The 16,390-nt window shown below is 42.0% G+C and overlaps 1 protein-coding gene across 2 annotated transcripts in view; it reads right to left on the bottom strand.

The window, feature by feature from the left end:
- Positions 1–4,443: 4,443 nt before the first annotated feature.
- The window catches only part of MMEL1 (membrane metalloendopeptidase like 1), a 47,403-nt gene continuing 35,456 nt past the window's right edge, over positions 4,444–16,390 (bottom strand). For both annotated transcript variants that reach the window (XM_065421362.1, XM_065421363.1), the window contains 7 exons: positions 14,363–14,421; positions 11,968–12,087; positions 10,686–10,819; positions 9,160–9,225; positions 6,400–6,495; positions 5,627–5,703; positions 4,444–4,543 (listed from right to left, as the gene is read on the bottom strand). In XM_065421362.1, the coding sequence (XP_065277434.1) occupies positions 4,444–4,543; positions 5,627–5,703; positions 6,400–6,495; positions 9,160–9,225; positions 10,686–10,819; positions 11,968–12,087; positions 14,363–14,421 (652 nt within the window). The remainder of the gene's footprint in view (positions 4,544–5,626; positions 5,704–6,399; positions 6,496–9,159; positions 9,226–10,685; positions 10,820–11,967; positions 12,088–14,362; positions 14,422–16,390) is intronic.

Genomic DNA, 16,390 nt, shown 5'->3' on the forward strand with positions numbered 1-16,390 from the left:
ATTCAAAAGACTCTGAGGAAAGCCCAGCAGCCCTATCTACCTTCCATCTCCCTACCTATCCCTCATGATCTTCCTAATGATGAAACTAACACTAGCCCTGAATAATCCTTATGTCCCAGGAAAACTCCAGGACGTGAGCCTCTCTGGTCATCAAATCCAGGCTGTGAGGAGCAAAGAATGCCAGATCCCAGAGAAGCATTGATGCCTTCCTCCTCCTAAAGCCAGCGTGCATTCGCTGAAGTGCTTGGAGCAAGGTCAGCCATTGGGTCAACTAGGTGCATTTAAAGAGCCATATTCTAACTGCAGACACACCCAAGAGTAGGAGTCTCATGCTGACACTGGAGTTTAACCTTCAACTGTCCTCATTATTTTCTGTTGTGTGAACTAATTGCAATAGGTTTCCTGGTCTGGAAAAGGTGAGTAAGTGGAGATGGACAATAAACATGACAAATAAAGTGACTATTCTACCTGCAACCGTACACAAATGATTTAATAAGCTGATTTTTCAGAGTACTTAACACTCCTTTGTAATTAGTCATTTAATTAAAAACAGTGTAGAAATAGGAAACACTCAGAGAAAGACTAGCTTGACTCTTGTACACATCAATGATGCACATTTAAATATGATGTAGGTTAATTTCCTGTGATAACAGCAAAACATATACAGCATCTCCCCTGTCAAAACTTGAGGGTGATACTTTTTCTACTTTGCCATAGCAATGCATAGCACTCTGCAAAGGGAAGGTCCCTACCCTGAAGAGGTTACAACTTTTGAACTAGGACCAATTACAAACCTTGTCTAGTCATAGATTCCAAAGGCCAGAAGGGACCATTGTAATCCTGTAGTCTTGACCTCCTCGATAACACAAGCTATGGGCTTCCCCCAAATAATTCCTAGAGCAGATCTTTTTAGAAACATCCACTCTTGTCAGAATATGAATATCTCAAATCTTACACTGCATCATCCATGCAATTCTGGTTAATTTAGCACCAGAGCAGAAAAGCACTCAGGCTTCTACCACCTTCAAAGCAAAGTCTTAAAGAAGCAGTGAAGTTGTTTTTTGTTGTTTTTTTTAAAACAGTGAATGAAAATATTTTGCAAGCTGTTGTAATGCAGAGCTGAGACTTCTTCTGTGCTATACCAGTGTCTTGATCTTTATATAGGTATAGCTTTCTAATTGTGGGGAGGAGAAAAGGTCTGAATACTTGGCCTGGAACTTCATAAAATGGGAGAATAAGAGATTTGGTTAATTTTTAAACTGTAGCTGCTGTAGCATGCTGTATGGTTCCAATTGTAGATTGAGTCACAAAGTGCTGATTAGAAATGGAATCTAATTTAATATACACCAGGCATAAGAACTGCATGTTAACTGAGGAGTTAACAAATGTGTTATATCTTGGTGCTTAATTTTAACAAGTGAAGGGGCTATCCTTCCTGTTTTCTTCCAACTAAACCACCTTTATGGTGTTTAATCATCTGCTTTATCTTAATTGAACATCTAACTGCCAAGAAAAAATGAGATCCAGGTTCCTTACATTAAGGGTAATTGAAACTTGCCAAAAACACACTGATTTTTATGCTAGTAGGTGAATGCTTCACCACGCCCAGTATTTTACCATCTAAGCTAATTGAACAAGCCCTACCTCACTGGAAGTGACCAAGTGCCTTCAGCTACTCGCTGATGGGAAGTAGATGTGTTTTGTTAAACTTCAGTAAATCCCAGAGGTGCCCAAATGATTTCTCCCTGAAAACTACCCCGGAGGAGACCTCAGCAGAGAGTGCCTGGTGGCCAGGTTCTGCATCTGCAGCTGTCATTTCAGTAAGTAGACTTTTTAGGTCACTGACTCAATGAGGAAGGTTTTGTTTTATACATCCTACAGCAGGATAGGGGGGAGGCAAATTTTCTTTCAAAAAAAGCTAGCGAAGCTCATTTCTAGACTCATTTGTTTGGTTTTATGCCTCTAGACTCGGGGGCCAGATTTTTCAAAGGTCTCTAGGCTTTAAAGGCCAGATCCTCAAATATATTTAGGCTCATAACTTGCATTGATTTCCCCCCCCCACTGGGAGTTAGGCACTTCAAGCCAGATTTTCAAAGGCTTTTTATTCTACCAGCCTCATTAATGGCTTAAATCTGGCTGTAGATTTTCATTTCTTAGTTGCAGAGCCCATTTAGGTCTAAACACTCCAGCTACCACTGTACAGGGTTGGGTCCTAAACCCCCATTTTCTCCAGCTGATGTGTATATAAATACCAAAACCAGGAGCTTTAGATAGCAGTCTCATGTATGCACTCTATCTCTGCCTGAGCAAGCATCTCTAATGTATATGGTCATGCTTGTTTGAGATCTGGTATGTAATACAGCTAAGTATGAAAATAGCCCATGCTCAGTGAATAGCAGCATGTTCCTAAGGGTTTAATCCTGTCCTTGTTTATACCCCCTGCAATACCAGCGTGCATAGACAGTCCTAGGGGGTGTTGAGCACCATCACCTTATCTTGAGGATCAGGCCCTAACTAATGGCACCAGCTGCTTACAGACATAAGGGAAGGCAACTGCTCATGTTACTACAAAGGCTTTCTCTCTTCTATACACCACTCCCATGGACTTTGTGGTACATAGGAGAGAGATTAGACCCTGAGAAAGCACAAGGTCTCTGAGTTGGGGAGGGAGGGGATAAGGACAGATAGGTTAGTCATTAAATAAACTCTTCTAATCTAGAAATTCAAAATAAATGAATTTAGGATTCTCTGCTGTAGTAGAGGCTCTTAATTTTTAGATGAACTTCATTTTGCCAGGAGAAGGTAATGTATTACATGTACATGCAAATATTATCCAGACTTCATTTGGTAAGACCACACTATTCCTGTCAAATAGTAAAATAGCTCAGTGACAACTAGACACTTCTCTCTAGTATAAAGCTGCTACTGGTAATTAGTGCTGATTTAATGAAGTGAATTCCAGCATGCATCAGTTTCTTTTGTTTTTAACTCAATAACTTTAAATTTGAAGATTGTTCTAAGATTTTTTTTTTTTAAAGGGGTGAGGGGATTAATTAATTTTGTTAATGAAACTTGCTTGCTAGATGGACACTCAACCACAAAATAGAACTCTTACCAAAACGCTTCTGACCCTGGATGTAAGTCACATTCCATAAAAATAAAATTAATCTTAATTATGCATTACATAGATACTAAGTGAATTAATAACTTGGTTTGACATGTTAAGATAAGGAATACCAAATGTTGTTAAATTATGAAGAATAAGTGGTATCCTGCTTTCCAGTGGTACATATACCAAAAATAAACATTTTCAATGAATGTTTAAGTCCAATATAAAGGATTGACCATTTCAGTACTAGTTACTCTGAAATTTTAGCATTCATGGAAGAAAGCAATCCAGACCTGTTTCTACAGATAAATGCCTGAACAGTTTGGTGCAGTACAAGTTTTATTTATATAAAAATTAACAAGACATGTGCATTTTTAAAGCAGACTATAGCAAAATAAAAAAAGCCCAGGATTAAAAATAGATAATTGTTTCCCTGTGTAAATGTTTTGCTGTTTACACTAAGCAACAAGCTTTTGCCACTAAAATATTCTAAATATTTACCCTTAATGGAAGAATAAGCATCCTCTTAAATATATTTCTGAAGGGAGGAAGAGACCCATGTAATTCTGAACTTGGCAATGCTAGAGAATCTCCTCTTTTAAAAGTTCTTTACATCTCATTGCGTTGAGATCATGTTAAACTTGCCCAGCAGAGCAAAACAAGAAGTGCAAAAACAGTGGTTCAGCTTTGCTTGAACTCAGCAGCCAGTAGGTATTTTAACAGACAGCTCACCTTGTAAAATATCAAGACAAATTACAATCTCTTACAACAAAGCAGTCATGGAGGTGCGAGCAGACAGTGTTACGTGGACAGCACACAAGTTCAACTAGCTCTACTGTTGGGTTTGGGAGAAGTGCACTAGAAACTGAATCAGAATATTGAAAAATAATTAACTCAGTGAAAAGTCAGACAGGCTTACTGAATCTCGAAAGGATTCGTTAGTTGTAAGACATACTAAAATGAATATTCCTTGCTGAAAAATAAAGCTGCTTTTATTTTTTAAAGAGCTAGTCTTTGTAACCCTGATGTGGTATCTTAACAGTCAGGATGTCATTTGAAACAGTCATTTTTCTCCTGAAGCACACGGTTGCTTTCAATCCAGCCCGGTCCGACAACAGTGCGAGATGCCTGCGTACATTCCAGCCGAACCACAAAAGCCCGACGGCTGTAGCTTCTTTAATTCTGACTACAGTAGCTGCACCATTAACCTTGGCTGTCACTGCACAGGAAAACATCAGGCACGTCACTGGCTAGAACTGTTCAGCAGGTAGCCACACGAGTTCAGTTTTTAGACTGTGCAGTCAAAGCATTATCAGCATCATTGTTTGGTTTGGCTACCACACTCTGCATTTCTCTACAGGGTGCATGGCTGTGCCCTTCTTACAGTGGAATGCTTCGGAGAAAGCTTCGAAGTTTTGCAAGGATCCCATCACCCTAGACAACACAAGGGAGTAAAAGAAAGGGGTTTATTTGTACTTTGGGGGACACAGTGCAGAAAAGAACGTAAGCATGTCCTTGAGAGAATCAGAGCTGGAGGTCTAATCAGGTCCTCATCGTGCTGGGCACGTACACTAAGAGATGGTCTCCACCCCAGATGGCTTATACAGTCTAAGGCTATGATTCTGCAGTCAGGTTCGTGCTGGCAGGCTTTTGATCCCGCACGGAGCCAGTGGGTCTGCGGGTGGGTGGATTGTTGCAGGATCTAGGTATAAGGCAAGATGCAGCATCCTCAGTGGCACAACTAGTGCTGAGGCCAAAGGGAACCCAGCCACTGAAACAAACTCCATGAAGGAGAAGGATGGTCCTCAGATGCCTGCAAAGAGCAGCCAGCCACTGTCAAGCACGGCCACTGGGTACAGTCTAGACACAGGTCCTGCTCCAGCAATGAGGATGACATGGGTAGACACTTGTGCCTGCATGGATCCACAGTGAAGTCAAAGTGGCTCACAGCAGTACTGGGGCTCTAGTCTATAAGTTACTCTTCCTTACAGGATTCTTCTTCAAATATATACACGTGTGTACACATACACCCCTGCCCCCTTCCCTTGATGTTCAGTTATACAGACAAGAGTGAGTTAGTTTTAAACCCAGCTTGAAGACAATCCAGTGAAATGATGCAAGAAAATTATTCTTTCAGGTGGAGAGTCAGACTTTTAAAAACAATGTCTGGGGACTCATTGAAGAAGCAATAGCAGGAGTTTTGCAGGCTGGTTTATTGCTGCATTGCCTAATCCATGGCAGGTTCTGGGTGGGATGCAGATAAGGAGCGTACTGCTTCTCAGTGCGGCTGAGTTCCCTGGGCTCGATACGGGAGTGTTTCTTTTCAGGTGTGTCTAAGGTGGTGGAATTCTGGCAGAAATGTGCCTGGAGGGGGTTAATCCAGTTTGATTGTGTTAAAGCATTAGCAAGCAGTTGCTAGCTGCGTAAAACAGCTTAAGCATGCGCTCTCCTTCTGATACATTGCAGTGAGGGGGTGAAATAGGTTATACAGTATTAGCCCAAGTCCTTACGACTCACCTGTATTTCAAAGGGCTGTGAACATCTGTCTTTATAGACTGGCTGGCGTACTCAGGTCTGTAGGAACCACACCACACCTATACAAGGAAGAGGATTAAAAACTCGTGGATCAATAGCAGGGTAATTTAGCAGGCCAAGCTACTGGTGACCCCTTTCACATAGCAAGCCTCTGAGTGTGACCCCCCCTTATACATTAAATACACTTTTTTATATATTTAACACCATTATAAATGCTGGAGGCAAAGCAGGGTTTGGGGTGAAGGCTGACAGCTCGCGACCCCCCCCCCATGTAATAACCTCACAACCCCCTGCGGGGTCCAGACCCCCCAGTTTGAGAACCCCTGATTTAGATGGAGTTGCAACTGCTGAAATCGTGCCCTCATTGAAGTTAATAGGAGTTTTGCCATTGACTTTCACCCAAGATGTCAAGCCCTTGAGAGGCCCCAGAGATGTTAACACCATGGATTGTCCTCTAGAAACCTCCTGTCCTGGGGAATCAGTTTTCTCCAAAGCCCCATCTTCCCTACACCATGTTCCCCCAGGTGTCCATCATGCTCTTTCTGTGAAGGTGTTGAAAAGATGCTAATAGTTAAGCCATCTTCAGCGTTGGGTCAGAGGACCCTTTGCTGAGAAGCCCTGTCCGTAGGAGGGCGTTTCCTCAGGTGGGCGAGGCTCAAGAGCATTCGGACACATTCTTTGTCCCTAAGCTTCAGCACGTTATAATCCAGTTTATATTTTCATGCAACTCTCGGCAAAAGCCAATGGGTTCCTACCTGGGCAAAGTTCAGAAAGAAAAGTTGCTTGTGAGTCAGGTCGAGTCCTGGTAACTTTGGCTCCTTCCCTTCGTGTTCCAGCCATTTTAAATAGGCCTATAAATGATCACAAGTTCATTTAGCAAGAGGCCTCCCCATTCAGACACGATGGCTACTCTGAATGTCACTGTTCAGATAGGGTAAATCCAGCCTGAAAAGGCCTGGTCCTGCTCCCTTTTACCTTGGACACTTTAGTAATTGTTTTTATTAGAAAGCAGCAATTTGTATTTATTCTCATAAAGAGCCTTCCATCCTAACAGGCTTTGTAAACTAGATTTATATAGAAACACAGCGAGATCACTTTGCACATCGGCAGCCACCTCTGGGCCAAAACAGTTTCTGGAGTGTTGCTGCACATTAACTGTTGAGGAAACAAGAAAAACCTGATGATTTCCAGTTCTGTTCATTCTGTCTGGGGCACCTGGCATTGGCCACTGTCAGAAGACAGGATACTAGACTAGATGGACCATTGGTCTGACCCAGTATGGCTGCTCTTATGTTCTTAAAAAATAACTCCAAATGGAACTGCAGGTGGGATTTTAGATCAGCCATATGTAATTACTTGGCTTTGAATTTGGGCAGCCCACTTGGGTTAACATCTCTAACCTTAAAAAGACTTATCTTCAATGATCATGAATTATCAGGAGCTCTGTTGCAAGTCTCCAGAAAGGTGGCACAGTACGGTGCAGCACTCTGCTGGACCAGAGATTCACCACACGTTCCACAGCAAACAAGAATGGCAACGTAGGACACATGCTACTGTTCTGAAAAGCCCTGACAAAAATTCATCTGACAACGTAGATGTAGCTCAAAGCAATCAACTTAGACTGCATGCACGTGATTGTGGTTTGAAATACAAGCATAGCGGCAGATTGCCCGGGACTTTTCCGTATGACCATGGAAGGAAAAGGAAAGCAGATAGTTAAATTTCCTCCTCACTTCTGTCTCTCTCTCTTCAGGTAACTGCTCATAAAATAGCAGATAATAACCCTGAACAAAGTTAAATCCATTACCTGTTACTGTTGCATGCTAATTGGCCAATTTTCTTTTTTTAGGTCCATTGACATAATGAAGACAATTTAATGTGTCTCATGCCAGTTAAATCTGAACATTTTATTACCATATCCTCTCACTCACATAGATATTCCCAAACAAAAGGCTTTAAAGGTAGTGTGAACGGTGAAAATACAAGTTTCATAGCAAAGAATCTCAGAAGATTGAACTGTAGGGGCCATTAACTACCACCATGCCACTCCGTTTCCCATATTTCCAATGTGTTCTACAGCAAAGTTAATGTTCAATTTTAAAGGCTTCCCGGATATTCAGAATATTTTTCTTTTTGAAAAATCAAGGAATTCAGAGGCAAGGTTACACAAACATCCTTAACTCTGACCCCATATCTCCACCCACTATACCTTTAATAGGGATACAGGTAGATCATAGTTACCACAACTTTAGAACTGTTTCATGTCAGTAACTACATTCCACAATCCCACACTTTCTCCACGTGGAAGGAGCATTCAGACTGATGACTACAGTACTCATATCTGCAGCCATTGTGTGTAGAAGCAGGGGAGGGCACAGATACAGCAGGTCTCTTTTGTGTCTGGAGTGGCACATATCCTGGCTTTTGCAGGACAGCGAGTGAGACGTACAGCGGGATATCTAGTGTGTATAAAGAAGGTGGACAGGCTAGGCTGAATTGCCCCACTCTCAGTGGGATAGGAATCCCCTGGAATGTCAAATGTACCTTCTCTTGCTCTGAAAATATCTTCCAGGATTGAGAACACTTCTCTTGGGAAGGGGCAGGCTGCTGTTGATATATAGAATATATTGAGTGCCATTTTCAATCTGCTCCAGAGGAGCATGCAAAATAAATAGCAACAAGATGGAGGAAACTTCTGTGTGTCACTGTCTTAAAGGGTATAAATCTTGCGAGGGAAGTAACAGAGGCAACTCAGGGGCTGGATTCTACTGTGAATTTGGGGGGCAGAGACTGTTTACAGATATGATCTGTATTTCTTTGATAGCAATGCAATATTTCTATCAATGCTTTGATGTCTCCCCTATCACACCTGACATGTGGCTTTAGTTTCAGGAGGAAAAGTGCAAGAAAAGTAAACTGGGGGGGGGGGGGGGGAGAAAGAAGGGGAAAAAAAAAAAAAGGTTGCTGTGCTTTAAAAATCATCATCATCATCAAATCACGTTGCTAAGTAATGAAAGCTCTGTTGCCATGTGACAGACACCATTTGACAAGCTGATTGAAGTTGAAGCGAGATCTCAGTCCGATGGGCTGTGGGGAGAGGCAGGTTCTTTCACCCTCTTCGCTGTCTATTTATTCCCACACTGCTTGTTCCCCTGACCTGTTTGCACAGCACCTCGCCCAGTGGGGCCCCGGTCTGTGATTTGGGCCTAGGCACTACAGATAATGATAATGAGGATAGCTGTGGTCACTTTTGATCTTGTGATTGGATCCACATGGGCGTGCTTGCATAGATCCTATTCGGGGCATTGGTCATTTGACCAGTGTTATGCAATGGCATTCACTGAATTCCCTATGGCACAGGGCACTTTGCCTGGGTAGGGTATTAAACTTCACCTCTCAGTCCCAGGAGTGATGCCCGTAACTCCCAACACATCCTCATGAAAATAAGCACATTTGGCTCGGACCAATTTCTGGCTTTCCTGCAAAAACCGACTCGCAGTATTTTAAGAAGCTACCTTGTAAGCCTGTCGGACTCCTCCATTGTCTGCAATATTCTCTCCCAGCGTGCTTATTCCACTGACCTGTAACACAGCAATTGTTTGTTTACCGTGTGTAATGTCCGTCACTCCAAAAGCATTTCACAAGTTGAAATAGAAACACTATGCTCCCCGCTGATGTGCAGCCACCTCTGGGGTGGAAGCAACACTACATCATGATGGAGGAGAAAGACTGAAAGGGAATAATACCGAATGTTACGGAAGCAGCAGGGTAGAGTGTACAGGGTCTACCAGAATTGGAAGTGGTTTAGGAAAATAACAGCAAACGGGCTGTTGGGGGGGTATATTCTCCATCAGCCAGGGCAGTTCATGGTGGGACAAACCCTTTTGTCTATAGGGGAAGGTGGGGTATGTCAAGTTGTGCCCCAAGAGCTTGACAGGGTCTTGCAGCAGAAGCAGCTATGAACCCAATTCATTAGGGTCCTGTTGCCTCCTTTACAACCCATGGCCCTGCTAGACTAGCCTAATAGCCCAGGTTAGGAAACACCATCTCCACAATATTTCCAGGGCAGTCCTCACCCTTACAGAGCACAGCAATCCTCCACTTACAATCTCCAGCCCTGAGATTTTTTTTTCCATTTTGGTATAAATAGGGCTTAGGCATCTGCTTTTAAAGCCATGCACCTGGCATGGGCTCAAAGGGGCGGGGCAGGGTCAGGTGGAGGGGGGGGGAAGGGGAAATGTGCTGATTCAGCAGAACAGCAACTTTTTTTCTTCTGCTCTGTTTTTAGTTTTCTGCCTTTTCTTGCATTTGGGGGGTTAACAGTTGCTGTATTTAAAAGGGAAACCCTCCTTTTAAAGCAAAACTGTGTATTTGACTTTGGTTTGTTTGCCTGCTCTGCAAAGCATTGTAGGGGATGGAGGGTTATAAAAAGGTCAGCCCAAAGGCAGCTGAGGCAGTGTAAAATGGGGGTGTGGTTAGGGAAGGGCTAGAGCTAGGATTTGACTTTGTTTGGAGGGACCTGGAACTTTTCTCTCTTAGTGGGTTCTGCTCATTCACTGTTTCTACGTTCTATCACCAAAACTATCCTAGACCTGGATGCATTTAGAGATATCTTCTGAACAGATTTTGGGAAGATGAAAAAATATTTTACCTATTCCTCTGTTCTACCACTCTCTTTAAGTTGCCTGATCCTTTTTAAATCCCCCCTGATCAAATTATAAATGAAGAAACAAAACTAACAAACTCCTACAACTGGGGAAGTAGGAATCAAGCTTTTCTTGTTATCAAGAAGGAATTTGTGTCTTCTCTCTGTTTCCCTAATTCTCTGGGCTGGTTTAGATCTGGTAGCTTTGGAAGAAAATAAGAAATAAAGTTAAGACTGGGGTGGTTTTACCTCTAGAGACCTAGCTTCAAACCCTGGATTGTAGAGTTTGGATCAAGTGCTTGAGACTCTATTGCTATCAAACTAGTTGCTTTCCCATCTGCTAAATTAATTCATAAAGGCATCCTACCCAATCCCTATCCTGTGGAGTGTACTCACATTCTGCCCTCCAGCCAGCTCCCATGTGTAGTTTCCATACTGATAAACCATGCAGCGTGACTGGTCTTTGAAATGCATGGCTGAGAAATTGCTCCACCAATCAAACATATTTCCATCTTTGTCAAAATTTCTTCCTGTTCATGAAAGCAAAGAATGGAGGAGAGACTGTTTCAGGGTGCAATGATCTGTGTGTCCAGAGACCCTGACTGATTGCCAGCTTTAAATATTGGCACACAGTTCCTATAGATACATTTAGCAGTCTAACTAGAGCAACTTCTAAACACATTTCCCTTCCCTAGTACCCTTGTCTCCTGCCTGCCTCCCTTCTGTGTGTTTGTTACACCCACTTGTATCTTCTCTATTTTGAGCATCAGGTCTTAGGGCTAGAGACTGTCTCTTACTATGAGAATGCACAATACCCAGCACAATATGGCCGTGATCCTGATTACAGCTCTTATGCATGTCTGTGATACAAATAATAATATTCCTAATTAGCCACTAAATCCTTGCAACCCCGGTGCAAATACAGAAAGTGCTCTGCAATTGACAAATGAGGAACCTGAGGGTCAAAGTGACTTTGCCAAAGCCACAGAGGGAGCAAACCAAGACCAAGATTCTGGTGTCTCTGTTCCTAATCCTGTTGCTCAGAGCACACCTCTTGCTCAATATGGACCTGTATCCAGACAGCTACAGCAAGTGTTTTATGTTTAAATTATATAGGGCCCATAGAGGTAAAAGCCACATTCAATAAAGCCTATGTGTAAAGAATTATTGATTTTTTTTTTTAAAGAAGTATCAGAATTGAGTCTTAAGGTCCAAAACCATTTTAGGCCCCTGTCAATGATAATGACAAAATCAATTATTTTTTAACAAATGGGTTTAAAAATAAAGAGACCCCAGGGGTCAGGACTCTGTGTGTCACGGTGCTGCCACCAGAATGCGTTTCACAGATTTCATTTTACTTTGAAAGGCAGCACACAGGCTAGTACTGACAGCGTTTCTGATACTTTACTGCTGTAAAAGTAACAGGTTTTCTGGCGTATTGCCATTAATTTAATTCATTTCTTTAAATTCATTACCCTCATTTTGCCTGATCGGTTCCAGGATCATTCACCCCAAATCACGCATCTGTAATATTGTTATTACTGCGTGTGAGTGTGTGTTTCAATCACAGCAGTCAGAGCGGATAGACTATTACCACCCACATCTAGTTTTCTACTGTGTGATCGATGCAATTATAAAAGAAATATTTTGCTTGGATAATTTTTTAGTCTCTTCTCACCATTGTCATCAAAACCATGAGTAATTTCATGTCCAATTACCATCCCGATCCCTCCAAAGTTTAGTGCCTGTGGCTGTTGTTTGCTAAAGAAGGGAGGCTGTAGGATTCCAGCAGGAAACACTGCAAAATGAGAGAGAGAGAGAGAGAGAGAGAGGTTCAGAGAATTTCATGTGTGTGTGCTCTGTAGATGGGTCAGCCTTTGGCAGCAGATCAAGCAGAAAATGTTTCCTCTGTTTATGACACTTGCTTTATGCATCTTATAACACATTGAGGATGATCATGTGAACTGAGCTCTGCCTCTCTGACTGTGCAAGGAGTCGTTCTTAAATGATAAACGTAGTAAATCTGTAACTATAAAATCTCCCATTTGAGAACCCACCATAATTTCCCTTCCAGCTCCGCTTGTTTAGTCTTATATATCTTGTACATTAAAGTGCAGTTATAATTAGAAAAGAGACTTAGAATTACACAGTAGAATCTCCTTATCTATTCCCTTTTAGGGAATCAAGCAAAGAACTGTTTAGGTTACAAGCTGAACGATAATTCCCCCCACCCCCTAAAGCTGACAAGCTCAGTCCGAGCCTCAGATCTGAAGATCAACCTGGCTTTGTCTGCTCCTAATGTCATCACGAGAGAGTCAACAGTCCAAACTAGAACAGGTCACAAAATGAAACCTATTTTCACACAAACACTTCAAAACTGATTTCATTTTGAAATGTTCAGAACGGCTCCATTTGCAGTGGTCGTCGGTTTTTGCAGTTGTTTTTTGGAAAATTTAACAAAAGCAGGTTTTGGGTGAACAAAACAAAAAATTGCAATAACATCTTTGATAAAATGTAGAGAAAATATTGAAAAAGTCAGATTTTTTTCATGAAATACAAAAAATGTCTACAATTCCAACAAGTGTTTGCAAAAAAAAAAAAAAAAAGTTATTTGAAAAAAGGCTATTTAATATAGATGGCAATACTTCATTAGAAAAAAAAATGGTTTTAATCAGAACAGAACTGAAAATCCTTCAAATGATGCAGGTGGCAGAATGGATCCTCACCCTGACTCCTTCACCCACAGTTGTATTAAATTTTATGGGGCTGGCACAGAGGTAGTTAAAATTTTGTATTTGTCATTAAAGGCAGCAGATCTGACTCAAAGACACACCAAGCACCCTGGGTTACGATTACATGTGAATACTGGCTCACCTGTACATTTTTTCCTCTTTGCTGTCCCAATGAACTATGTTCAGTTTGTATCACGGAGCCATTTTATGGAGAAGCTAATGGATATTTTATTGCTTTATTTTTGTTAAGAGAAAGGTTAACCACCATATGCGGCCTACAAATAACACTGAGGCTTAATGTTTAAAGCATACTCCATAGGAATTACTACTGTGTATCAACTGTACTTTGGATGACAGCCTTGGAAAAAATAGCTCTAGCCTCCTCCACACTACACACAAAAGCCTAATATATCGGCAGTGGGGTTTATTCTTCCTTCCAAGCGTTGAAGAGGAGACACGTGACCTTCAAGAAGGAATGAATGCTGCAAATGGGTCATTCTAGAATGGGTCATTCTAATAAGATGCCTTCTAATAAGTGAAAAATGTGAAAAAACCACATCGCAAAAATTTGTGTAGGGAGATGCAAAACCCTTTGTAAAGAAGGATCATTGTGTACCCAGACCAGTCACTAGGAGAAGAAAGGCAACCAGTTTCCACTAAGACAGGAGCAGAAATGTTAACACTGTGAAAAATCAAACCAGAACTCAGTAGGTACATTTGCTCTGGAACCTAGATACAATGAGCCTTGGTTTTATTGGCCAGGGAGAGTGTGGAGCGGGGGAAGCAAGAATATTTGTAGGAGGAGTTGGTACTTCTTAGCATCCCATATGGGCCCAATCCAATAAAGGATGTTTTAGTCACAGCTTTTACAGATCTGGAAGCTCTCACGAGTTTGACGTCCATTAGCTGAGGCAAGTTTCTTCAGTCTTGTGTGTCTCTCATAAAAATAATTTCAGTGCCATCTGCACAAACAGCAAAGCCGGGAGCATTGCTTAAGTTTCCCAGGCATGTGGAGACCTTAAACAGCCTGAAATACATGGTGAGTGCTCACTACTCCCTGAAGTTGGCACTCACTTGGTGGCTGTTCCTTGCTAGGTTGTCAAACACAAGGCTATTTCAACGAAGGAATGTAAACAACTTTGCCAAGTTTAAGTGAGTTGAATATTCATCACAAAAACAAAGGCTGGAGCAGAACAGCTCATCCACCTCGCACCAGGAGTGCTACAAATGTTCAATCTGGGCTGCATATGGGCAACCACATGGCACCGCTAACATGCATTGCTTCACATACACAAATTATTCTTAAATTCCACTGCTCAGTCAAAATGGTTTGAAACCTACCTATCTGATTTCGGTTGGGGGAATAGAATGCGTTGACCACTGCAGCACCAATGATCCATCTAGAAAGAATAGTACGTAAAGATATAGTCATTTTTATAAGCATTCTCTTTATTGAGTTAATCTCCTCCTAGTTGCATATGAAATGGGAGGGGTGGAGGAGAAGAAAGCAACTGGGAATGGTTCAGCAAGGACACTCAGACAGGAAAATGGTAGCGCTCTTTTGTTTATATGACACTGTTCAGCCTAAAGGATCCCAGATCAAAGCCAGGTGTCATTTTGCTCGCTATTGATAAGCAGCCACCTCTGGGGTGGAATGTGGTAGCTGTTTAACAGTTCATAATACTGCAATTTAACAGTTTGAGACAGGAAATGAAGACTACAACATCTAAATAAAAATGCAGAGGGGAAGTTTAGGGCAGCAGAATGGATTTACCCACACTGAGAACTGGGACAAAGTTTGTCTATTGAAAATGTTTAATTAGAACAGTCAGAGAGTAAATCATTACAAATGTAGAACCAGACGTACTACCATCTATATTGTGAAACCGATTTTTCATAAATAGTGAGTACTCATTTTGATAAGTAATTCCTGTTTGAAGTATATGATTTTGGAATAGCAACCAGTCCCTCCTCAGTCTATAATGAATGGCTACATCACTATATGGTTTCATAGCATCTCCCAGAGAGACCTCACTGCGTCATGAAATGAACAGGTGAATAGCCAAGAGACTGTAATAAACCTTCGCTTTTACTCTACAGAGGGACACTTCCTGGATGTGAACATAGGCATTCCGTCTGACTGTGATAAGTAGTTGATACGATGCTGAATAAGATATTAGTTATAAAATCTTCTTCAATTTGGGTCTTTAAACAATGGACTGTTAACGATCTAAAGTGATAAGTGGTTTTATGGCTTATTGGGAAAATCTTCCAAGCCTGCAAGGGGACTTGGCTGGAAGCCTACAAATCATACACGAAAAATGAAAGCCGTAACTCCACACACTACCAAATTACCACACAAAGAAGGCCTGAACCAAAGCTCATTAAGTCAGTGGGAAAAAAGCTCCCGATCAAATGAATGACTTTTCCATTACTTAATACATCCCAATTCCCAGAATACCAACCTGTGAGTGATCGATACTGTAACCTACACAGGCTTTAGTAGGTATATTCCGCATATTAGATGAAAATAAAATGGCTGCAGTGCAAGGCACTGACATCAGGGCACTTATTCCACATCTTAACCTGAACCGAATGGCTTTTGGCTGCAAAGTCCTTAATATCATTGTTTATGAAAAAATCATAATTTTAGGCTTGAGCCTGCTTCCTTGGAAGTTCACGGCCAAATTCCCGCTGGCTTCAATAGAAGCAAGATCCCAGACCAACCCTTTAACAGCATATTTTGTGTTATAGAAACAGAGGTGTTAATCAAATGCATTTTGGAGTTTGCTTCTGCCTTTCTTTTGTCTTGGGAACATCCTCCTGCTGCATGGAGGCCTACTAGCACGTAAACAACCAATCAGTTGTTGGCTTTCTTGCTGTTGCCCGTAACCAGCAAAACCACTCATGCTGAAGGCTAATGTTACAGGACGATGCTCCTTACTCAACAGCAGCTTGCCTTGCCACGTGTAATGGATTTGGAGCTGCCTGTAATAGTTTATGGATGCTGTATGTTCTCTGTGTGTCTAATTGTTGTGAGGGGGGTTTACTCTATGCCCGTATTAATTCAATAGCAGGATGGTCAGGAAATGCACACCCAAAGCAGGGACGAGGAGGAACCAGATAGACCTTTCCCTATGAGAAACAATGTTGGGGCCATTCACTTGGACGCTCTGGCTCTGTCCCACGTGGCCCTCACCGGACTGGTTTTGGGCAAGCATGGGAGCTGACAGAACAAAGACTGTGGGCTGGATTCCTAGACAGGCCCTCAAGGACAGGGAGGGAGAGCTAAGGTGAACCGAGACAGACTCCAGAGGCTGGGGGACCAAGGGGGAAGTTAGACTTACCGGGGTCCCCAAGAAGAGGATG

This window comes from Emys orbicularis, chromosome 22 (assembly GCF_028017835.1).
Source record: "Emys orbicularis isolate rEmyOrb1 chromosome 22, rEmyOrb1.hap1, whole genome shotgun sequence".
NCBI lineage: Eukaryota > Metazoa > Chordata > Testudines > Emydidae > Emys > Emys orbicularis.